The 25,429-nt window shown below is 48.4% G+C and overlaps 1 protein-coding gene across 4 annotated transcripts in view; it reads left to right on the forward strand.

The window, feature by feature from the left end:
* The window catches only part of LARP1 (La ribonucleoprotein 1, translational regulator), a 78,966-nt gene that overhangs the window by 24,150 nt on the left and 29,387 nt on the right, over positions 1–25,429 (forward strand). The window contains exon 1 of one of the 4 annotated variants that reach the window (XM_081134367.1): positions 2,288–3,134. The exons of 1 other annotated variant lie outside the window; for it this stretch is intronic. In XM_081134367.1, coding sequence (XP_080990493.1) covers positions 2,693–3,134 — 442 coding nt within the window. In that variant the 5' untranslated portion in view covers positions 2,288–2,692. Of the gene's footprint in view, positions 1–2,287; positions 3,135–25,429 lie in introns of those variants that run through there. 2 more of the 4 variants (XM_081134368.1, XM_081134366.1) reach the window with 2 other exon arrangements.

Below are 25,429 nucleotides of genomic sequence, written 5' to 3' on the forward strand. Positions count from 1 at the left end.
TTAGTGTAAGATATAATCTCGTGCAGGTCTCATCTTCTCTGGCCCCAGTTTGCCCATCTGTAAAATGACACACAGGTGTTTAGGGGCCCCTTTCTGGGGCAGGGCAGACCCAGGGTGTGCAGATCCCAATGGCCCTCCAGCTGCCACACAGCAGGTCCTGGCAGTACTTGTTCAGCTCAGACTGCTGAGTGGCATGAACCAGTTACTTATCCATACATAGCACTGGTCCCCTCATGAGTTGTATGGGCACCTTTCCCCTCTACCTCCAGTTACAGGAATATTGAAAAGAATGACCAACAATGACCATTATGTCCCTTATTAACAAAGTTTAAAGAGGGCCTAGTGTGAAGAACCTCTTCAGAAACTATTTATCAATAAATACAATAAAAAATAATGCATTCCAGTGGCAATGTGCAATAATTTACCTTCTGATTAAAGGTACATATAACACAATTATGAAAAATCCTGCTTAAATTCACTGAGATCCCTTTAATTATTACCTTCCTTAGAAGCATTGGCCTCAGTCTCTATAATTTACACAGCTCTTTGACTTACATTGTTTTACTTGACTCCTCACAAAAACTCAGAGGGTAGAAGCAAGTCAGGCGTTATTTATCCCCATTTTTTCCACCAGCAAAAGGGGCCCAAGGAAGTGTGGAGAACTGGCCACAGTGACAACTCTTACAGAAGAGTTGGGATTAAACACCAGATTGCCTGGCTGTCCCCACCAGGACCTCTCCTGAGTAGTCCTGGTTACAACAGCCCTACAACCAGCCTTGCTCTGTGGGGTAGTTTCAAGAGGCTTTTCAATAAGCCTTCTCCTCCATCCGGCAGGTTGTGGGTTCTAATTGTCTTGGAGATGGCCAACATTTCTAGGCTGTTCTGTCTTGAGCAGGTGGGATCACAGCCAGTCAGAGGCCAGAACTTCTCCAAGTGAAGTGTGAGACCACCTGGTGGGTAAGCACCCAAGGAGTCTTATTAGACATGCAGATTTCTGGATTCAATCCCAGACAGGCCTGATTCCAAATGCTTTGGAATCTGCCTTCAAAGTTTTCCTTCACCGTCCAAGCTAAAGTAGCTGAAATAGTCTAACCTATTACTGTAGTCATTATTGCCTTCATAGATATTAGACAGGAACTTGTTTATCACATAATTTGTTTGTCTCCATCTCCGCCTTAGAATGTAAATTCCACGATAGGGACTTTGTTAGCCTGGTTTATTGCTAAACCCCGGTTTTCTAGAACCCAAAGGCTCCCACAGTATGAGGTCAGTAAATATTTATAGAATTGAGTGTGCACTAAAGTTTGAAACCACTGTCATACACCAGTCCTTTGTTTTACAATAGGGAAACTGAGGCCCACTAAGTTAGTGACTGCTGCAGAGTTGGTAAGGGGCAGCACCAGGGCCAGGATAAAATCTCAGACTTCAGGAGTTGGTTCAACTCTGCCCAAAGAGTTTCTTTAGAAAAAACGAAATCCACTTGAAAGAAAAGACATTTCCTGCCCATAAAACCCCAGTTTCGGGGGTTTGGCCGGGTAGGGGGCTGCTGGTAATTCAGTTCCCACTTCCTAAGCGCCCCCAGCCTCTAAGAGTTAAGGGTCCGCCTCCTGGACCTTGCGTCGAACCCATCCCGGGCAACGTCCCCGGGTCGGCGAGGAGGAGCCGAGTACCGCGCGCAGAGCCGAGGGCGGCTCGCCCAAGGTCACCCGGGCAAGGCCTGGAGGGGCCAGGCGCATGGGGTGCCAGAGAACCCGCGGCCTTGGCGCGTCTTCGGGGTGGATAGGCACCCCCTTCCATTACCCTGTAAGTCGAAGGTGACATTAATGGTTCCTTTCTTGGAACCTGGCGCACCCAACCCGAGGAGCGTGAGCAGGCCGGGCCAGCCGCGTGGCCCGCTCCCATGTGCTCCACCTGCGCTCGCTCTCAGGCGTTGGCCCTTTAAGACACCTCCCCCTTTTCACCCGTCCCGCCCCCCCCCGTCTTCTGCCTCTCTCCTTGCCCCCCCTTCCGAATTGCATCAGGCACGTGCTCGTCCCCGTCGGGTCCGAGCACCCCTCACCCCGTAGCCTGGGAGGTGCTCCGAGGAATCGGAGGCGAGGGGCGGGCCCGCGAGGGGCGGGCCCGCGAGGCCGTGCGCGCGCGCTCCCGCCTCCGCCTGCCCATCGGTCGCTCAGGGTAGCCCCAGCGGGCGCGCCCCCGCTGCGCCGTCCCTCCCCTCGCCCGCCGCGTCGCGAGGCGCGCGCCCGCCCGCCGCCTGCCGCGATCGCGTGGTCTGCTCGGCTCGCCGCGCCTCTCCCCCGTCCGTCCATATTGCTGCAGCCCCCGAGCCGGGAAGCCCGGGCCGCCCCGGCGGCGGGGGGGAGGGAGGGACGGGACGAGAAGCCTGCCAGGCTCCGGGTGGGGGTGCCTCGCGAGGAACGGGCGGGGGGGGACGCGCGCCAAGGAGGCCTGGACCGCAGAGTGGGGGGCCTTCCTCCCCCCCCCCCCGCCCCGCCAGCGGGCCTCGGACCTACGGCGGCTGCATCCAACCCGGAGGGAGGCCGCGCCTAGCGTGAACCCCGACCCTTCTCCGCAGGGACTGGGGCCCAGCGCCCCGGAGGAAGGCGTCCCGGGCGCTCTGAGAGCCAAGTTCGAGGCGGGGGAGGCCGCCTCTGGCGCGCCCGGCTTCTCCGGGGGGGGGGCGGGCGCGCAGATGGCCACTCAGGTGGAGCCGCTGCTGCCGGGAGGCGCTCCACTCTTGCAGGCCGAAGAGCACGGGGGGCTGGTGAGGAAGAAGCCGCCGCCGCCGCCGCCCGAGGGCAAGGGCGAACCCGGGACGAACGACGTCGGAGGCGGGGAGCCGGACGGCGGTGGCCGGAGACCTCGGCCGCCTTGCGCCAAGCCACACAAGGAGGGCAGCGGGCAGCTGGAGCGCGAGAGCCCGCGGCCTCCTCAGCCGCCCGGCGCCGAGGGCCTGGCCTTCAGCGACGGAGAGGAGGGCGGCGGCGGCGAGCCGGGCGCTGGCGGAGGAGTGGCCGGAGCCGCGGGCGCCGGGCGCCGAGACTTCGTGGAGGCCCCTCCGCCCAAGGTGAACCCGTGGACTAAGAACGCGCTGCAGCCGGTCCTGGCCACTGTGAACGGACAGTCCCTACCAGGTGGGTCTCCCTGCTTGCTATCCTGGGTACGGGGGCCTCTTCCGGGGACATAATCGTCCCCTCCCCCCAGCGGCTTCAAGGGCCCCGGGGTCCGCCGCTGGTTGTCGTGACTCGGGATTTTTTTTTTTTTTTGATTTTTTTTTTTTGCTTCCTGGCTAATTCGGATCGCCGAGCACTCTCCCCAGACACAGTCGGGATCCTGCCCCTGCCGGAGGGCCCGGCCTCCGGGAGGCCCCGGCGACCGCCTGGGCCTCAGCGGTTAGTGGGCAACGGCGTGGTCCGGGCCTACCTCGCCGGGAGCGGGTGAGCCCTGGTTTCGGTGAAAAGGGCTCTTACCACCGCGTGTTGGTGTGAGTTCCTAGCCTAAACCTTCTTGGGGAAGTCACCTCTTCCCACTCCGCCCCGTGCTCGCCGTTTTGGTAGCGTTGCGATCGTCCCCATGGTGTAAATGTTTAATGAGCATATGTCATGGACAGCAAAGCGGCCGGCGGTGGGTTCATACCGACCACACGGGTTCGGGATTTAAAAAGTTAACAACTTTTGTTCTCGAGTAGATATTAGGCGGTAGAATCGCCATTGGTGACGGGTTGAGGGTCGGTTACGGAAAGAATGGGGAGAAGAGGAAACCCAACGTGTCATTGAATTCGGTGGTTTCCCTCCCCGATCCCGGGGACCTTCCGCCTTGAGAGGGAGCCGGACGGCGAGTGTGCGGGGAATCGAGTTAAGGGGTTGGCGGAAAATGTGAGGGACTGAGGGGGCTGGCGGCGGCACGAGGGGCGTGTGGCGGCGGGGGAGGGAGTGGCCGGGCTGGGCGGTCGGGTGACAGTTGGGCGCCATGCGCCGCCGGCCCGCGGGCTGCTCGCGGCCGCTCGGCCTGTGCGTTCGGCGCCGGCAGCCGCGCTGGGGGTGGAAGGCGGGTGCGGGCGGGAGGCGCGGTCGGGAGTGTGCGTGTGCGCGAGTGTGAGTGCGCGGCCCCCCTTCCCGGCATTCCTCCGCAGCCGGGACAACGTGGTGCCTTCCCGCGCGGGGAGCCGCGTGTGACTGCCGACCCGCGCTCGCCCTCGCCCCTGAATTTTTGGTCCTTTTGGGCCCGGTCTCTGGGGAGGTGGGGGGTGCAGGGAATCCTAAAGGAGCCATGTCAGCGTGGGGGGAGAGGTAGTGCAGAATATGGAGGCTCGTCTGGGCCTTCCTTTGCCGAGAATAGACCGCCGGCTTGGTTTGGGAGCGCGCCCTCTCTGTTCCCTTTGCCGGCGCGTAGGGGCATAATGCATCTGGATTCTTTGGTTTTGGGTTCTTTTGAAGTTGGCCTTTATAAAAACCCGATTGTAGCTAGAATGATGGCCTGTGGCCATGGCCCTAGTGCTTTTTCAAAACTACTCGCATTCTGTAGTCGCTGGTTGAGGCTGACTGGTTTAAACCATCAAAATGAGGAAAGTTGAAGGGGGAATCTTAATGCCTTCACGTTCAAGGGAATAGAATTATTTGTAGTCCTAGGAAAACCAGAACAGCTAATTCTGAAAATGGCGTGTTGCAATTTTTATTTCTTTTAAGGTTGCTTCATTTGGAGGAGGGGACATTTGGGGTTTACTGAAGTACCTCAAACCGTGCTCTCTTCCTTCTGCCCTCCCCCCTTTCTCTTCCAAAACCCTCTTATGCAAAGGGCAGTGCTGAAACCTCCATTTTCTTGCATATCCCTCCTAATCCACCCACAGAGGGAGGGAAAGCAACTTTAAGACACTCTTTGGTCCTTCCCCCTCTTTAAACTCAAAGGGGTATAATCATCCCCAGGAGAGAGCACTCCTCAGAAGTTTAAATGGGGCTACTCACCCTGGCTGCTGCTGCCGCTTAGCCAATGGTGAACCTGCCTTGTGGGTTTTAAATCAGCCATGACATCAGGTGGTATTGGGTGCCTGAGCTGGTATTTTGTGCAAGTCCAGGGGCCCTTGATAGGGTGTGTCACTGGGCTTATTGATCGTGGGAAGAAGACAATTTGGCTGACATCTTGCCATTTCCTCTGAGTGGAGAAGCCAGCTTGCTTTAAGTGCCCAAAGCAAAATTCTGAGTTGGTAGATTTGCTCTGTTCTTGTTTCTCTGGAATCTTAAGGCAAGAAAGTGTCGTGTCTCCTCGTTGGTTTTGAACCTTTGGAAAAGTCTCTGACAGACTGAACTAATTCATTAGCTTCTGTTTAAGCCTGTAGTTAGGGCTTGGATCCTTTTTGAGGGAGAATTTTGTGATTGACTTGTCTGTCTGGTAAGGTAGATGACTTTCTTTGCAGTCTACATGGATGGATCTCTAAGGCCCTTTCCAGCCCTGATTTTATTTGCAACTTGGACAAGTTTAGTTGTGACACCAGTGGAGTGGCAGTGTGGTCTTGGGAATTTTGTGTTCTGTGTGATGCATATGTTTTTGGGAGTCTACAGAAATGAGTGCCTCATAAGCAAGTTAATGCTTATGAGGCACTCATAAGCTTTCCAAAGCTTGCTGCAAAAGTCTATTTTTAGCCCTCCTTTTGGCTCAGATGCTAGTGTTTTAGTTCTTTAAGGGACACATGCAGTAACTAGTAATGAAAGATGTTTTTTGATTGTCCACCCTTGTTTGTGGGATTCTCTCTAATGGTTTAAGCTTCTGTGTCTTACATTTGTAGTTTCAAATCTTGGGATTTGCATTTTGGCTTTTTATGTTTCCCTCCCCTAGAATATTTTGAAAACATTTACAATTTTTTACTTATCCTAGCCACAACTCTTTAAGTATAAATACAAGAGACATGGGACATCTTAGTTAAAAGAAGGAATGATATATAGCAAAGGTTCTGGGATCAAAAAACTACATGGGTTCAGATGCCAGCTCTTAGCATTTGCTAGCTGTCCTCCTTGTGCCTCAGCTTCCCCATTTGTATACTAGGGATTAAATTACGATTTATCTGCCTCTTGGGGCTGTTGTGAGCATTCCCCATGATATGTGTAAAGTATTTAGCCCAGTGCCTGGCACATGGTAGCTGTTAATACCATGTCTGGGAGACTGTGGGACTTTCTAGTACTTTTTCTGGGTCTCCGTTTTCTCCACCTGTAAAAAGAGGGGGTTGAAGAATGCAGTACTACTTTCCTTTTCTGGTATTGTATCAGCAGTCTATGAAATAATACGGGATCATCTCCTTAAAAATGGACTTTTGCTTATCCGCAGACAAAAAGAGCATGGTATGGATAATCTTAAATGTTGGTTACCCAAAGAATTGGCTAATTTTGCTTTGGAATGTGGTATGATGACTTTTAAAAATAAGTTTTAACTTGTTTATTTGCCTTTCATTAAGATTAGTTTTTGGGAGAGGGCACATGTGCTCTCAGGACTGTGGGGAAAGGCCATTTTGACTGAAGTAAAAGTTTACTGTGGCTAAGTGCACGTGCAGTGGGTTGAGACTTTGAGAGTGTATCATCACTACAAGCTTCCACTCACCCCAGTGTGGGGAATCAGTGGGTTGGTTGTGTAGCACCTCTGACGTAAAACTAACCAGTGCTGCAGTCTTTTTCTTGACTTCTCTTTAAAGGAAAGTCAGGGGCAGGGTCCAAGACTTGAGTGTTTATGTTCTGGGCATCACTTTTTTCTCTGTCCCTTTGAAGTATAACTTACTGATGGCACAGAATAGAAAAGGGTTATAATCTCACCTAACCTAAGACAACCCCAGAGATCCTCCTCCCCACTGAACTGTCCTCAAATAAACCTCTGCTCCCTTTCTTTACTTAATCTCCTGGGTTTGGGCCCTTCCTCAGGTCGCTCTACCCCATTGCTCTAGGTGGGGCATCTGTGGATCTGTGTGAAGACCTCATAGCCTTATACCTACTTCAGCCCCTGCTTCCTCCCTGTGACACTAGAAGTATATTGGATGCAAGTAAGAGGTCTAACCTGGAATCATCTAGTCTGCACTTTTGAGCCCCAGCTTTGCTGCTTTGGCTGCTGCTGCTTTTCTTTATTGAGATATAATTGCCGTGTAATATTATATTGGATTCAGTAGTACAACATAATGATTCCATATTTGTATATATCGAGCTTTGTGTTTTAAGTTGCTGTGCAATCCTGGGTGAATTACTCGGCCTCTTTGAGCCACCGTTACTCTCAAAAGAAGAAAATGATAATTACTATTTCAGAAAGTCATGAGAATTAAAGAAGATAGTATTTATAAAATCCTTTGCATAGTGCCAAGAACAGAGTATCTGTTAAGTGCTTCCTATTTAATAATTGCAGTTAAAAATTTTTGTTTATAATAAATGGATTGCCATTATTAGGACTGTTCCACTTCAGATTCTACTTGTGACCAGCATTGTGGAAACCAGCAACCCCCATGCTTTTCTGTTTCTTCTGTAAAATGACGGAATTGGGTTAGGTCTAAATGTCGTCAGTTTTTAGTATCAAAAACACTTTTTAAATAAGCCCTCTCCCCACAAAAGAAAGAAACCAAAGCACAGCTCCTTTTTTTTTTTTTTTTTTTTTTTTTTTTTAACGTGTGTGTTTATACCTGCTGTTGCAGTGGATAAAACTCCAGTTTTGAATCCAAACTCTGAGGGCTGGAGTGACTCTTTTGGCTTCAGGAACCTGGGCCGTTCACTTGGGCATATCAGACATTGTGGAAAACCAGACATTATGTGCCTTACAGTGCTATAGTAGAAAGTACACACAGCACTGTCTGAAAATTTTCCCCCACCAAATAAAAATAGAACTCAAACCTAATAGAACCATAGATATGTGGGGATAGAGGAACACACTTGATTGACTGTGAGGTAGCAGTTATCCTATTCCTGAATGTGTGGAATCCTACAGCACAGATTATTTTATCAGTTAGTAAATGGCATTTTTTAAAAGGGAACTGTCACAGATGAAAAGAGTTGAGATATACACCAGATGTACTATGTGGGTCTTGTCTGGATCCTGATTCGAACAATGTCCAGTTATAAGACATTTTGGCGACATTGAGGAAATCTGATCACTTAGATTGTATTAAAGAATTATTTTTCAGGGGTGATAATGGTATTATGATTGTTTTTTGTTTGTTTTAAACTCCATAACTGGTTATATTATACACTTCTGGCTAAGAACTGCTGGGTTAGCCTAGATAAATGAGGGCTTAAAGCTCTTTTCCTGTAGTTCAAATCACTTTTTCTCCTCTAAAGAGTGCACACAATTAGGACACCTTCTGAAGGGAAGAGGTGGGGGAGGTCTCCACAGCAACCTTCAGCTCCCCTTGCCCCTTCTCCTCTAGGAGTTTGAGTTTTATGGTAGCTGGGAGGTGAGTGCCTTTTAGGGAGGAAGAGGTTAGCAGGTGGTTCCAGGTCCTTGGGAGGTGGTGGGTAGTCTCATCTGTCTTGAACTCTGACTGCCCCCCCTACCCCCCCAAGAGGCAGAGTCCCTGGCTGACCCACCTTATTTGCAATGGGTCCTAGAGTAAGAGTGTTTTATAGCTCTTACTCAGCTCAGCACTATTTCCCTCCCTTTGGGAGGTGGGTAGGGAGAGGAGGTGGGGCAGGCCTGAAACCACAAAAACCTCTTTAAAATGGAGAGCTTGGCAGATGGGCGTGCCCCTGTTTGCAAAATCCAAGACAAGCTCAAAGGGGGTAATTAGAGTTTTGGGGCCTCAAGAGGGCTCACAGGTGCTTCAATCTGGGCTCACAAACCTCCCTGGCTGGTCCAGAGTGATGTAAGGGAGTGGCCAGGTGAGAGGACAGCCTTACCTTCTGGTTCATGATGGGAAACACATTTTGATAGCTAATTGAAAGTATAGGAAACAATGGGACAAAGGGGGTAGGTGATGGGATTTAATTCAGAACATGGGCAGAATATTTCTTTCTGCTCTCACTTAATGACCTTAGCTTGCCTTACCTCTGTTTTTCTTATTCACAGAATGGGACTAACCCTTATGCTGAGGTTGTTTTGAGCATCAAATTAGTACTGAGTATGGGAGTAGCCCAGTTCTTAAGTTAAAATGTCTGACCCAGGCCCTGACCAGTGTGACTCAGTTGTTTGGACCATCATCCCATAGTACACCAAAAGATAGTGGGTTTGATTCCCAATCAGGGCACATGCCCAGGTTGCTGGTTCAATCCCCGGTCGGGGTGCATGTGGGAGGCAACTGATAAACTTTTCTCTTCCTCCCTTCCTCTCTCTTAAATGAATAAAAAAAAATAAAATGTCTCACACATATGTCAGTGGTTTATATTCTAGAAGATGCATTCCAAAGCTAGATAGATCTAGTTTGAGGTAATCACCTGTTCTGAGGGGTTATCCATGTCTTTCCTAAGTGAGGATGGATAATCAAGAGTTAGCTTAATTTTCAAGTAGCAGTATTTGTAATAGTTACCAGGACGAACTGGCCAACTTCTTGCGGCAGATAACTTAGGGCATCTTCCCGAGGGAGTTTCCCCATCAGGACAGTCTTGATACACTCGTACCTTTTTTTTTGGCTGTGCCTTTGGACTGGCAAAGCTGGGGGGGGGGCAGTGAGGAGTGGGCCTTGATTGATGATGAATTTTGTAAAGCTTGGTATATGAGTGTCATGTATGGTGAGGGGCTTTCCCATCTCAGTTTGGGGTACTGTTAGTAAACTCAGATGACGCCTCCATCAGAGGCCTTGTTTACAGGGTGCTTTGTAATATCCTTCCAAAATTGTGGTGGTAGCCACCTTACTCTCCAGACATAATGCTTTTCAAGCCTTTTTTCTGCCTTGCTTTAAAATTAAGTTGTAAGCTTCTCAGAGGAACTGAACTCCGACAGTGGCGGGAGTCACCTGGGTGAGTGGTCCACCTGGGCTCTATGGTTTTTGCTTTCCTTGTCACACACACTAGCTTATTGAAGCTCCTGATAAACCCTGAGATTAATAATGGTGATATCATAGTTACCATTTACTTGGTGCTTTCCATGTTCTGTCCCACAGATGAGGAAAGTGAGACTCAGGAAAGGTTAATAAGCAACTCTGTCCTTATGATTTCTTAGACCAACCCTTGGGCTCATCCTTGACTATTCCTCTATTTCTCTGTCCCCACACATCTAATTTATATCCATTTGGCTCCTTAAAAAAACTGCGTCCAAAGCTAAATGCTTCTTACCACCTCCTCTGTTGCCAGCATGGCACACACACCATTGCTTTTCACCTAGATTGTTGCAGCAGCCTCCTAACTGGTCTCCTGTCACTCTTGCTCAAAACACTCTTATGGCCACTCAGAGGGGAATAAAATGCAGAGGCCTCAGCATGGCCTCTAAGACTGTGCTTGCCCGGCCGGGCGTGGCTCAGCGGTTGAGCGTCGACCTGGGATCCAGGCGATCGGGGATTGATTCCTGGTCAGGGCACATGCCCGGGTTGTGTGCTTGATCAATGACTCCTCATTGATGTTTCTATCTCTCTCTCTCCCTCTCCTTTCCTCTCTCCGAAATCAATAAAGATGTATTTTTTTAAAAAAAGACTGTGCTTGATCTGGGTCCCAACACCACCCTTCTCCCCAAGCTCGGACATATTTCACTTTTCCCGCCAAACCACCTTGCTTTTCCAGAGGCACGTTATACTCTCCTGCTTCATGGAATGCTCTTCTCCCCAGATAGCCACATGGCTCACACCTCGCTTTGTTCTGGTTCCTTTTCAGATATCACTGATGGAGACGTATTCCCAGAACCCCCTATATAAAACAGCTCACTGCCACCCGTACTCTGCAGCCCCGTCTCTCTTACTCTGCTCCTTTTCCTTCTTGGCTGTTACCACTGTTGGGTCAGAGGCTTTGGTATTTGACCACTGCTGTATTCCTAGCACCTACAACATGCCTGGCACATAGTAGGCAGCTTGGTGAACATTTAATTAGTGAATGAGTGGATGAATTTCATACTTTAACAGGAGCATTCATACATTTTGAGTTTGGCATACAGGATGCCACAGTAAATAATAATAATCTGTTTTGACAAGGAACACACACACTCACAATCCAATATGGATGGAAGGTTCTGTGTAAGAAAGGTATGGGGTTCTTCAGGAGTATAGCAGGGGCACCGAATCAATATAAGTCATAGAAGTCTTTCTGGAGGAAGCAATGCCTAAGCTGAAATGGGAAGGATGGGTAGGCGTTACCTGAGAAAAGGCCTGCAAAGAGCTCATTTTTATTTTATTTTTTATCTTTATTGGTTTCAGAGAGGAAGGGGGAGAGAGAGAGACAGAAACATCAGTGATGAAGAGAGTCATTGATTGGCTGCCTCCTGCGTGGCCCCGACTCCGCAACCCAGGCATGTGCCCTGACCGGGAATCGAATCGCGATCTCCTGGATCCTAGGTCGATGCTCAACTGCTGAGCCATCCCCAGCCGGACAAGAGCTCATTGGTAGAAGAAAGGCCCTCAGGTTCAGAGAACTGAGTAATTCTCTGTAGTTGTAGTGTAAATGATTGGAAAGGTAAATTCTGATTTGAACAAGAAGGCAGTTGAGAGCCATTGAAGATTTTAAGTGAGGGAGTGGCATAGAATTTTTTTTTTAATATATCTTTATTGAGTTCAGAGAGAGGAAAGGAGTTCAGAGAGAGAGACAGACAGAAACGTCAATGATGAGTCATTGATCGGCTGCCTCCTGCACCCCCCCGACTGGGGATTGAGCCCACAACCCGGGCATGTGCCCTGACTGGGAATCGAACCCGGATTGCCTGGATCATAGGTCGACACTCAACTGCTGAGCCAAGCCCGGCCGGGCCAGAATTTTCTTTTTGAAAAATTATTCTGGCCATGTGGCAGAACCTCTTAACTTAAGAATAGATGGTTTGGGGTTTCCTTTCTGATCCTTTGGGGCAATGCTCCCAGATTATAAAAGAACAGGCTTCCAAGTCATTCCTGAATTGTAGGTCTTGGGCAGTTATCAGCTGTCATCCTGTAGGGGTAGGGAGTGGCTCTGGTTTATGGGATTTCTCTGACCTTTCAGAAGGCCAGATTAGCTGTAATCCATTTCAGTTGCTGGAAGAAGCACAGCTACTGAAGGATTGGCCTAGGCTGAGCTCATGCATGAGCCTAGAGCCCCTAGCCTGCTTGCCCCTGCCGCAGCTGGCTAGGGAGGAAGAGGAGGTGGCCCTGGAAGTAGTGGCAGGGAGTCTGGCTTACCCTCCACCAGGGAAGGCACCCCTGTGGCAGTACTCCTAGGCCCACATCTAAGCTGCCTGCTACCAGCCACTCTGCAACTTAGCCCTGCAGATTCTTAAACAGGTAGCCATTTGCACAGGGCTTTTTATCTTATCAGAGCCACCTCTCGTAGACTGAATTCAGCTGTTCTACACCTGTGCTGAGAACAGTGGGTTTGCATTTGCCCATAGATCAGCTGTTGTAGGGAGTTTCTGAGAATGTGGGGTATAGAGAATCAGGCTTCTGCAGCCCAGTATCCAGTTGTCAACTCTGTTCCCATTGCTGTGCCCTCAGGGGGCTTGGGTTTCCTGAGGAAGGAGTATAGAGCTGGAAAGGACCTTGGAGGCCATTAAATCTAAATCTCTCATAGTTGAGGTACTAAAGGCCCAGAAAGGAAATAGGAGTTGCTCAAAATCAGTTCAAAGTAAGGCTGAGCCTTGAACCCAAGTCTCTTGGCTCCCACGCCAGTTCTATTTTCACAGTACCTCTGGAGGAAGAAGCAGAATGGGGTGGTTGAATGTGAACTTTGGATTCAGTCAACCACAGTTTGAGTTTACCCAGCCACTTACCAATTGAGTGCCCTTGGACAGACTGGTAGACAGATCCCATGTACTGGGATCATTGTTGAAAGTGAGCTAGGTGAATATGAGTGCTCAGCCGGAGTCTGGCAAAAAATAAATAATAAGCAGTAATTGTAAGAGTGTTGATGGGTTTTTTGAGGCCCAAATTTGATCCAGGTCTTCAGTTTGCTAAGAGGTCAGGTTCTAAAGCCAGCTTCCCTGTCTTCCTGGGTCCTCTGCCACTGATCCCTTCTGTTTGGTCCTGAGCCAGGAAGGCAGCCCATACCACTTCTTAGAGCCAGCTCTTCTGACCCTGCCCTGCGCTGTCATGCTACTCCATAGTGGAGGCGGGTAGAGTGCTGCTGTGAGAAGCCCAAATTGTGGTGCTTGGGAATGCCCTGGTGATAGAATGTCAGTGAGAGGTGGGCTCGGTGCTCTGTATGGAAACCCTCCCATTCCATCTTTGGTGTCTTTCTGCCGTTTTGAGTTTGTCTGGGGCAGGGGGTCTCTGCTCTTCCTGTTTTGTATATATATTAACAGCGATATGAGGAAAAGAGACCAATTACATGGATGGAATAGTAGCCTGGTTTGGGTTTTGCCTGAAGTTGAGCCTAGTGTAGGGGGTGAAACTTAGACGTTGTGAGAGCAAGGTTGAGTGGGAGACCGACTGCATGCTGCTTCTAGGGAATGTGGGAGGGAGACAGGAAATCAGGAGTACACAGAGGAGGCGGCTCACTGGGACACATGCACATTTCTATGAGGAGGGAACAGCTGAGGGAACTAGGGTTATTTTGCCCAGAGAATCAGAGCTTGGGGTGGGTAGAAATGCCAGTCTGAAAAGCATCTAAGTAGACCTGCTTCATGTAGCCTTGTGGGTGAAGCTCTGGTGGCAGGTGGGAGGTAGAGCATTAGTAAGTTTTGGCTCTGGTCAAGTAGCAACTTTCAACAGTCCCCCCAAGTGTATTCAGCTGCCACAGGAGGTACTGATTTCCTTGACGTGGTGATAATATTTAAAGAGTTTGGTGGCCCTGCAGCTGCAAATTTGCAAAGTGCTTTCCTAAATTTGTTCATTCAGAAAATACTGCGTTAGGTGTCAGGCCCCAGAATTCAGGGGTAAACAAGACACATTACTGCCATGATTGGGTTTATATCCTAGAGGTCACAAATGGGCATCTTCCACCTTATCTCCTCAAGCCTAGTCCATCCTACTGACAGATTTTGGCCTTGCATTAAAAAACAACTTAAAGTGATCACCTCTATTTTAAAATCAAGAAAATGTATCTGGAAACCTAGAGATTACCATTGTCTCTTTAAAAGACTGAATATACCAAAAACAAACAGGTGAACGAAAAACGATTGAATTGTATACTTTAAACGGATGAGTAACACAGTTAATCAATAAAGCTGTTACGGAAGAAACAATGAGAAGACCTGGCCAAGCTGGATCTCTGTCCAATGGTAGGATGCAGCCTGCCTATATTTTATTTTTTTAAAATATGTCTTTATTGATTTCAGAGAGAGGAAGGGAAAGGGAGAGAGAGATAGAAACATCAATAGTGAGAGAATCATTGATCGGCTGCCTCCTGCACACCCCCTGCTGGGAACTGAGCCCACAACTTGGGCATGTGCCCTGACTGGGAATCGAACCTCGATCTCCTGGATTGTAGGTCGATGCTCAAGCGCTGAGCCACGCCAGCTGGGGCGCAGCCTGCCTTTAAACAAGGGATGCCATCATGAGACCTATGGGCTCAGACTTTGTATGTTTTATTGTACAAAGGAGAGGGGGAGACAATGTTTGTCCAGCCTACAAGCTGAGGAGCATACCCTGGGAGAAGGGTTTGAGAGGTGAGGGAAGACTTTAAGGCCTAGGGCAGGAATTATAGTTCCTAGAGGGAACTTCTTACCTACCTCTTTCAGGGAGAATGAGTGTGCTGGGCCCTGGCATTGAGGGCTAAGGGATGGGCTGCCAGGGAAACTGGGTTATGTAAGGCCCCAGTGAGACTTTGCCCCCTTCACCCATCTGTGAAATGGGTACATTGTCTTTGATCTGCATCTTTAAGGTCCCTTCCAGCTCAGAGACCCTGTTAGGTATGAGACCAACTAAGGCCCATCTCTTGGCAAGGATATTATTGAAAAGATTCTGGCATATTCTGTACCTGGTTAAATTGGGTAGTTGCTGAGACACCCCCCCTCCCCCTGGCCCTGAGGTTTAGACTAGGTCAAGAGGAGACTAGGGTCAAAATATCAACTCTCTCACTAGAAGGGAAGTTGACCCATCTCAAGGAACTGAGTATTCAGAGTCCTCAGGCTTAGATCTAGAGAAACACCAGGGCTTGAGCCTAACCTTTGTGTGAAAGGAACTAATTTGGCTACCACCAAAGTGAAAATCGTTCATCTCACACATTTATTTGATAAACTACTAAGTGTTAGACCATGGAATTCTGGTGGCCTCATAGTTTACATTCTAACGGGGAGACACAGTAAACCAACAAGGTAGTTCTGGTTATCACTGCCAAGCAAATCGCCCCCAAAACTTGGTACAACCATTTCATTCACTGATTTGTGGGTGAGCATTTGGACAGGGTCAGCCAAGTGATTCTTTTCTACATGGCAGTGGTAAAGGTAGCTGGTGTTCTGGTTAGAGGACCCACCACAAGTTTCACTTACATGTTTGGTACTGTGGCAGGGATGGCTGAAAGGCTGAGTTCAGCTGGAACTGAAGTGCCCTCTCCAGCATGGTGGTTTCATAGTAGTAGTACCATATAGTGTTCCAAGAGGCAGGGAGTAGATGCTGTCAGTATTTTAAGGTCCTGGGCCTATCCACTGGCACAGCATCACTTTTACCATATTATGTTGATGGGGGTGGGGGTCACAGATCCTGCAGAGGGAAGGGAAGGGGACATGGGTCCTGTCTTTCATTGGGAGAAGTGTCAGTTTGTGGCCATTTTTAATACTCCACGTCAGTTTCTGATAGTGGTAAGTGCTTTGTGAAAGAAGCAAAGTAAGGCAACATAATAGAGAAGTGTTTTGGGGGCTCTGTGGCTGGGGGCCTCTTCAATCAAGGTGTCAGAGAATAATGCCTGTAAGGGTGAGCCAAGATGGGATTGATACGGAGCCTGGAAATGAGCATTCTAGCTTGGAGGAACATCAAGTACTAGGCAGTAATGAGTTTTGGGGTTCTCTAAGGAACATACAGAGGCTTATGTGAGAGAGAGTTGGGGGGCTCAAAAAATCAGAAAAGCAAGAGGCCTTTGGAGGCCAGCTTAGGAAGTTTGGATCCTATTCTGAAATCAGGGTGGTGGCATGATCTTATTTCTGCTTCAGGATTACTCCATTCTGTTGAGAATGGACTGAACAGGAAGAGGCCAGGTTAGAAGCAGGGACACCCCTTTGGAGGCTTCTGCAGTAGTCCAGGAAAGAGGTGGAAAGGATGGATGATGGCATAGTGACTTGGGCCTGATTTTTTTTCCTTTTTCTTTTTAAGCTTTTCCCTCGAGACTGGGCCACTTAAAGAGGAAGTTTTCTGATTGCTATTTCTTACTTCCTCCTCTCTTCTCAAACTGTCCAGAAGCTGAATTTGTTATACTGTGCCCATTAATCAGAAAGGTGGCCTGAGGCAGGCAGATGTTTATTCTTCAGGTTCTGGGTCTCTTGGTCCCAGAGCCAGGGTGCTGATGTTTACTTGCTTAGACCAAACTTCCTCTGTCCTGTCCCAGGCTCTATGCCCCAACATGGAGCTGGAGTGAGGGTGTGGGTGAATATTGTGGGGACACCAGCAGGACCTGGGAGTGGGGAATAAGCCTGACCTGGCCTTTCTGTGTCATACTTATCTATTCTTGACTTCTTGTCAGAAAATGTAGTGGCTTTTAATTTCAAGTAAGACTTCTCAGGGTGGGCAGGGAGTTGTCAGAGCAAGCTGCCTGAGCTGAAAGTCTAGGGATCCTGGTTCTGATTTCAGTTCCGCTCTCTTATTTTTCCTGGCTGGACCTTCATTTTTCACAACTCATGTGAAGGGATTGGATCTTGTGCTCATGAGTGCAGTTGCTCATCCATTGCTAATTTGCCATTATCATGTCCCTGGCGTAACCAGGTATCATAGAATCTATCTCAGGGGTAGCTTGCCTTGTTAAGGACAGATGGACCCTGGGGAACCAGGCCAGACTGCATCAGACCCTCCACTTCTCATGTAAGTGTCAAACTTCTGAGCCATCACACACATCTTATTCATTATTTTGGTTCATTTTCACAACACCTTTATGGGATCTAGCTATAGTTGCGATCCTCTATTTACAGGCAAGAAAACAGGAGTTCAGAGAGGTTCAGTCAGTAATTTGCTCAAGGCCGTGCAGTAGTTAGTAAGTAGCTGGGATTCTAGCCAATAGCAGACTGCCTCTAGAGTTCCTGTCTTGTCATCTGACTTTGCATTCTCCTAGACCACAGAAGTACACATACCCCAACCGGAAAACTTTCTGGGAGAGGACCCACACAAATCTTTAGACAGCAGGAATCTCTGGACCCCTGGTGGCTCAGCCTGGAGGTCCCAGCTCTGCTCCTTTGGCCACTCTGAGTATGAGCCAAGCCCTGGAACTTCTGGTCCTGCTGGGGAGCCCTGGCCTCTCTTCCTCCAGAAATGTTCCTCTTCAGCTCTCGTCAGACCATGTGCAGCCTGCTGGAAAGAGCCATGCTGACCATTATAGTTTCTCAGGTGTGGCCAGTGTGAGGGGGTCAGGGAGTAGCTCTGGGTTACCAAAGCGGAGGTGAGAAACACTTATGTGTTGGGCCTTTTAACTTCTTTTGAAGGGGAAATCTTTTCAACTTAAGTCCAATTCGTTGTAGAAAAATGTTCAAATACATTTTAGCAAAGAGAAAACAAATCCCTTTATAATCTCTCCCACTAACTACCGTAAATACTATGAAGCAGCCATACCCTTTTAGACCAGTGCTGCCTATAGAAATACAGTGCAAGCCACATATATAATTTTAAATTTTCTAGTAGCCATATTTTAAAAAGTAAAGACAGGTGAAATCAATTTAAGTAATATAACCCAAGATATTTTTTCAACATACAATCAATATAAAAATTATTAGTGAAATACTTTGTATTCTTTGTAATAAGTCTTTAAAATCTAGTGTATCTTTTACGTTTAAAGCACTTCTCAGTGTGGGCCAGCCGTGTTGTAGGTGCTCAGTATCTACATGTGCTAGCAAATACTGTATTAGCACATTTCTAGACTGAGTGTGTGAATACACACACACACACACACACACATATGTATACACACATCTTTTTATAGTATGAGATCATATTTTGTGAGCTTTTTTTTTCCCCTGCTTAGAAACATGGGCTGCCGGTCAGAGTGGCTAAGTTGGTTAAGCATTGTCCTGTACACAGAAAGGTTGCTGGTTCAATTCTCAGTCAGGGCACATACCAGGGTTGTGGGTTTGATCCCCAGTTGGGGAGTGTATGGAAGGCAACCAAACGATCAGTGTTTCTTCCTTCCTCTCTCTAAGCATGTCCTCTGTGAGGATTTTAAAAGGAAGGAAGGAAAGAAAGAAGGAAGGAAAGAAAGAAGTAAGTAAGTCTGGCTTTCAAGAGCACTTATCTTCTTGTAACCCTCAAAGCAGCCTTGATGAGGAAGGTAGCGCTTTCCTGAGAAAGGTTTAGGAGCTGCTTCATTGCGAATGCAGGCACACACCCCAGTTCTGCTGCCTGTGAGGCCTCGGCTCCTTCACTCTCACCTGCAGGCCCCTGTTGTTGCTCTGAGACCACTGAGCCCAGTCCAGAATTCACATGTACTATGTGCCCATGCTCACACACCCACTTTGCTTAGGGAAGCAGGCCCACATAGGGAAAGCTCACTGAGGCTGCCATATAGGGATGCAGTTCAGTGCTCTTTCCACCACACTCAGCTGCCTTCCAAGAGCTTGCTCTTGGGTTTGCAAGTAGCCAAGGTACAAAGAGGAAACCAGTGAACGTGGGCAAAGGCCTCCACATTGGTTTGGCCTGGGGTGCCACTAAGTCCACCAGACATTCTTGGTAGAGGCCAGCCAGCAGTGGGAAAAAGACCAGCTGGGCCAGCGTGGAAGCAGAAAGGGACATGGGTTGGCCTTGGTGAGCTCGGGACTTAGAAATCTCTGAATAATTTGATAGTTTGTCCAACAATCCTGCCCCCTGGTTCAGGGACATGTGTGCTTTACACCAGGCCACTTTTGTGCAAGAACCTCATTCCTTAGCAGGTCAGATTTGTGGGAGCCTGGTTTCTTTTTTTTTTTTTTTCTTTCCCCCCACACCCAAATCTGTGCCTTAGTTTTTCAGCCTGTAAAATGGAGTTGCCTTCTAGGTGTATCACTAGCTTGCTTCTGGCCAACCCCTGCCCCTTCGTATGAGGGTTGAGGATGAACAGCAGACCTTGAATTAGCCTTCAGGTAAAGGGGACTGGATTACTGAAGATTGGGGTTTTTGAAGACTGGGTGGATCCAGGGAAGGTGATCTTCCCATCACAGCAGCATAAGTCTGCACAGTCTGGGAGGGGCCTGCCTGCTGCAGGAACAAGGAGGTGACTTGTTTTTTGTTGTTGCCCTGAGGTGGGACATTTGTCCAGGATGGTGGCTGCAAGACCTGAGGATTCTAATTCACTATCTTTTGATTTTTTCCTGGGGTCTAGTCTTACTCATCAAGCCTTGGATTGAAAGAGTTGGTAACTGCCTTTGGGATAACTCTCAGGACTCCAAAAAAGTTTACAAAACCATTTCTTTATTCATATCTCACTAGTGCCCTTGAGGTGGGTAGTAGGCTTCCTTTTGTGGAGAAATTCCTTCTCCATCGGCTTATGGAGATTAAGGGATCTGCCCAGGGTCAGATTTAAAAACTGGCCGATTCTCCCCTCCCCCCTTTAAAGCACAACTAATAAGAGAAAATCTGGAGAGTAAAAAGGAGATAAACATCAGTCTTCCTATTAGGTAGGATATTGCAAGGGAAGCACTTAGCATGGTGACAGATCATACTAAGGGCTCAATAGTAGTTCCATAAACTTTTAAAAAAGGGGTGTGAGGAGAACACTGGCAGCTTGGGAATGCCAGGCTGCTGGCTTAGGATGGAGAGGCTGCTAAAGTTCCCCATTGGCTGCAGCTTGGCTTGGCTTGTAGCTGCTCTAGGATATTCTCCACCATTCCAGGGCTTCCCGCTCCCTCCTGACGTGCATCATCACTGGCATTGCCCCTCTGAGATGGCAGCTCTTTGGAGATCCTAGACTTGAGGAAGGCTGGAATCCAAAGGGGCTTTGGAAGCATCTGGTTGCTTCTCATTTTATAGGAAACTAAGGTGGTTTCTTGGCCAGAGTTTCCAAATGGGGATTGTGATGCCCATGTTAGATCTCACTTCATTCTGCCTTGTTTCTTCAAGAAGAAAGAAACAGGAGCCCCTTGGAGTGAGTGGTGCTGCAAGAGTGCAGATTAGAAGAAGACTTAGCCTGGCAGCACAGACACCAGGGCGGACCCAGTGCTGATGCTGTCGCTCCTAGTCCTCCAACACTTTCCCCCCAACATGCTCTGGGCCAGCCATTGAAACACCCTGAGAAGGCCAGGGAAGACCTGCCCAAATGGAGGAGGTGTTGCCCAGAAATGCTCTAAATTTCCTGAAAACCAGCCCACCCTTCCACTACTCTGCCTTACTGATGAGCTCTTCAAGATGATTTTGGGAGAGGGGGGGGGGGGGCACTAAGCAGACATCTAGGACTAAGTACCTAATGGGAGGTTCACCACTGAGCTTGGGGTGGGGTGGAAAAATTTGTCAGTGGCTTAATCAGATATTTGGAGGCATCTATAAACTTCCAAAATAGCTAAGAAAAAGTATTGAGTGCTTTTTATGTGCTAGGGCTTTTCCAAGCACGTTACAACTGTTTAATCCTCATAATCCCATTAGGTTAGAAACATTCCTATTTACAGAAACCCAGATCACCAAAGTAGAAGTAGCAGAGCCTGGACTCCTGGCCCCAGCCCTTAACCATTGCACCTCCCAGCTGCTGATTGTACAGTTGGGTGATGTAGGCTGACCTTGGGGAAATAGACAATTTTCTTGACTTCCAGCCCAGTGTTCTTTCCGAAGAGGCATCCATTCCATAATTCTCATTTGTGTTTCTGCATTTTGTTCTTCCTGGGCCTTGCCTTAATCCCTCGGGAAGACCTGGACCTAAGGGTTTCAGACCTTGCCTGAGGTGATGACAGATTGGCCCTTGGAGGGAAAGAGCATTGAACCCACCATCACCCATGTCAGCTCTCACATCAGTTGTTCGTTTCATGACTGGACCCTTGGCAGTTTTACCTACTCTCTGTATCCACAGTACACAGTGTGGGCTGTTGAGATGATGAGCATTTTCAGTCATTGCCAAAGTGGAAATATAAATATGTTTGTAGTTGCATCTTTCTGCCCACAGCTGACATTGCTAATTGATCCCAGGCAGTAAGGATCAACCAGTCACAGGTGGAGTTTAAGATTAAAGCCCTTAAATAAACTGAACCATCAGAGAATAGTGACTGTCTTGTTCATCATTACTTCCCCAGTGGCTGGCACACAGACCCCTCAATAGCCAAGTTTACCCATGGTCAAGTTTCATGATAGGGTGGCAGGGGCCCAGGGCTGGGATTTCAAAAATACAAGTTGGTATTTTGGGGACAAGTCAGGAAGCTCGCTGTGTCTCACTATCTACACTCTGTAATATGGGGAGAACCACCACATCCACCCTTCCTACCTCAAACCATTTTTTGAGACTTAGGTGCCATGGTTGGTGAGGAAGTACCTTATGAGCTGATTCACCCTGGTCACCAGTGATAAGGGAAGGTAATTTACCTGGGTGAGTGGTTTATGCTCTGTTCAGCCCTCCCCCTCCTCCTTCCCCCTTTCCTGCCTGTCCTTTGTCCTGTACATAAGCTCTGCACTTGCATTCATCCTCTCTTTTCTGATCTGCTGGAGGAAGCACTGTTCTCCTGGGTGTGGTACTGGCCAGAGCCCGGGCATTTGGGTTGCAGGTGGCCCTAGAGCATTGTCTTTGCAATATACAGTGCTTTGGTTCCTGGCTTGGCTTTGCCCTTCTGTTGTGTTGAGTGGCGTTATCCCCAGCTGGCAGGTGAGCTGATAGGCTCAGAGAAGTAGATTCTGGTGCCAGTGGCCACCCGATAGGGTGGGTCTGCAGGCTTGAGCTGGAGCCATTTGGGGGGACCTGAAGAACCTAGGGTTTGTCTACTGCAGAGCTGAGAGAAGGCTAGGGTAGCCTGGGATTTCATACCCTTGGGGTCAGATACTTTCACACTATGTGACCTTTGACTAGTCACTTAGCCTCTGAAGTGTCCTCTAAAACTGGAATAGCCTTTGGAGGGTTAAAAAACCTAATGCATATAAGTCCACAGCAGGAGGCCTAGCCATTCCTATTAACGGACCCAGACCTCAGAGCATTGGGTAAGCAAAATGGCCTAGGTTAAGAGTGGAGGCTCTTTTGGCTGTAAGGAGGAGGCAGGCAGACAGTTTTCTTCAGAGCCTTCATTCTTCTCCCTCTGGCACTGCCATAGTTTGGAGCTTATTATGAAACTAACCCCTGAGCCCAACCCAGACAGATCCTTTGTGACCTCATGTCTGTCAAGTCATTTAGCTTGTGGCTCTTGACCTGACCAGTCTTCATTCCTGATGCTGGAGATTGGACTATTGAGTAAATGGAGGGGATGTGCTCCTCATGCACCCCTCCTGGCTGCTCTGTGTGTGTGTGATTGAAGCATGCTACCTTCTGCTCTTGTGAGCCTAATAATTCGTCTGCAAGCATTGGACCCTGGACTATTGGGGGTTAGAGACCAACAGTCCCTTCCTGGTGGTCTCATCTGCAGCTCAGTTCTCAAACATCAGGTGACATCAGCATGGCACAGGAAACTTGTTAAAGCTGCAGATGCCCTAACTCTGCTCTTCTCCTCAACCTGATTTCTGGAGCTTGGGGGAGGACAGGAATCTGCATTTAACCAAGGCTACCCCCACCTCCACCCAGGTGTCCTCAGGTGACAGAAGTATGGTGTTGCAAGCCTGCTAGCACACTGGTCCAGTTTTCACAGCTGTGAAGTGAGGGTTTTTAATATTAGCTTCTGCACAGGAACTTTAGCTGAGTGGGAGATAAAGTGGCGAGTGGGCTTGGGTCCCATTTCCATTGGTACAGCTCTACTATTTATTTTTCTTTTCAAGAAACTTAAATATTTACTACAAAAGAACATAAGTGTAAAAGAAAAGATTAAAATGAGAACCTATGTATTCACTACCGGTGTAAGAAGTGCAGCCTAGAAAGCTGGCTTCATCTGAAGTTGTGTTTTGGGTGATCAGTGAGCATGAGGATTAAAATCAAAGGATGTTAGGACTAGAAGGACTGCAGATGACAGGTACCCCCCCCCACCCCCCGCTGCCCCAACCACAGGCCTCTGAATGAAGAAACTGAAGGCACCCAAGTGGGAATTTTTGCCCAGCTCCCACAGCAAGGGCTGTAGGTTCTGCACCCTGACTGGCATCCTGTCTGCGACTCCTAGTCCAGGGCTCTGTTCACTACCCCACTGTCAGGGAACATGGGGCAGGTGATGGTCCTTCCTTCCTATGGTAGCCAGATTTAGCAAATGCATTTGCTAAATGACACAGTTACATTTGAGTTTCAGATACACTAAATGTTATAGTATACAATATCCCAAATATTTCATGGGCCATACTTATTTTTAAGAAATTGCTTGCTTCTTATCTGAAATTCATATTTAATTAGATATCCTGAGTTATTTGCTATGACCATAGTTCTCCATATATATATGTATGTATGTATGTATTTTAGCACCAGGTTCAAGAATTGCCTCCAAGAGACCAAAAAACAAAAAAGACTATCATGCGTTTATGCTAATTCTGTGTTTATGATCTCATTTAAGCTGCTTAAATCCTATGAACTAGCAGCTATCATGAACCCCTGTCATAGTTTCAGAAAAACATTTATTTTTAAGTCTGACTCTTCTAAGAGCTTCCATGTAAGGTGCCTTTCTGCTCCCTCACCAACCTGCTTTCTTGGCCCTTGTCCTGTGTGGCCCAGTTAATGCCTATCAAGTTACAGGCTGCATGAGAGGTTGGTCGTATTTGACCATCTCACCCTGCCTTGTGAGTTCCTTATTTGATGGCGGCTGGTGTTTAGAAGTTCTTCGAGTGGATTCCAAAGTACATGCTGTTAAACTGCCCTGTCCTGCCTCTTAGCCGTGTAGGGGGTCAAACCTCTTCTACATTTGCCAAAGGGGAAGGGAGTGGAATAGGGTACCTGCTGGTGCTTTGAGGGCCTCTGTGAGCAAGGGTAGGGAGTCTGCAAATGGGCCAGCTCCTGTTTACATATCCATAATGTCCCAGGGCTCTGCTCTTTCCCAGTTGGGATATAACACGTGGCACTGAATCAGGGGCTTCTGGGAAGCGAGGCCAGCCTGGGTGAAGTGGATTGAGGAAACTGGTCTCTACCCAAGCACTCCAACTCCTCATCTGCTTCTGGCGCACCAACGAACCCTTCTATCTCTGGAGTTTTTGGTAACAAGTATCCCTGGTTTGCAGGGCTGGAGCTGTTAGAGATCATTCATTTCAGAGAGCAAGAAACTGTTAGTGAGGGTGCCTTACCTGCCACACATTGGATAGATGGCTGCTCAGGCCTGCCTGCACCTGATCTTCCAGAGAGAGCTGAGGGTTGGTCTTCCCTGGAGAAGTGTGAAGAAGTCAAGTTGGGAGTGAAAGTGGTGCCCGCCCCCCAGATCCACTTCACCCAGAGCACCCCTCCTTTTCTGTCATGTATTCCAGTTTCATGTGAGAAGTCTGTTTTCTTAAAAACGGGCAGCTCTAATGCTTGGGTCCCTGAGGTCCTGCCCTCCACCCTGTGCATGGGTGCAGTGGTGCACAGAGCATATTTGTTTACAGGGGAAATTGCTATCCTGTCTGTGGGAAAAGCACTGGGTCTGGAAGCAGGAACTCAATGTTCAGGGCCAGCATCACAACCATTCACAGATCACTTTGGGCACAGCCTGGTCCTTCCTAGGCCTGTTTTCCTGTGCAAAAGTAATAATCCAGACTAGTTTCTTAGGGATTCAGAAGCCTCTTCAAGCAGAGAATGCTCTACATTTAGGACAATAAAAATGAGTTTTTATTACCTGAGGTGGTGGGTGACCACTAGGGACAGGGGAAAGCCAGTTTTAAGGTTATCTGCCTCCCACATGAGGATAATGGGGTCAGGCAGGCAGCAGAACATTGTATGTGCCTAGGAACCTTCCTGAGGTAGGTGGCTCCTGAAATCAGGGCCTACCCACGTGATGACTGGCCTGTCCCTCAGGCCTGGGATAGCCCACAGGCTGAATATGGTGTGTAGAAGGGTTTTTTTCAATGTGAATTTATTAACAGGATTTGGAAAGCAGGAAATTTCTCTTTGTTACCTGCTTCGGTTTTCTACTTTCCTTGAAAACTCAGGAGCTCTGGCAACACTAATCCTATGTTTGAGGGTGGAGCCTCTGCTGCTCTTGAGTGGGTACTGCCCCCTTAGCTGGTGCCTGTGATTCCCAGCCCCCTGGGTGCCAGCCAGCCTTGTGATTT

Source organism: Miniopterus schreibersii (genome assembly GCF_964146895.1).
Source record: "Miniopterus schreibersii genome assembly, chromosome: 4".
NCBI lineage: Eukaryota > Metazoa > Chordata > Mammalia > Chiroptera > Miniopteridae > Miniopterus > Miniopterus schreibersii.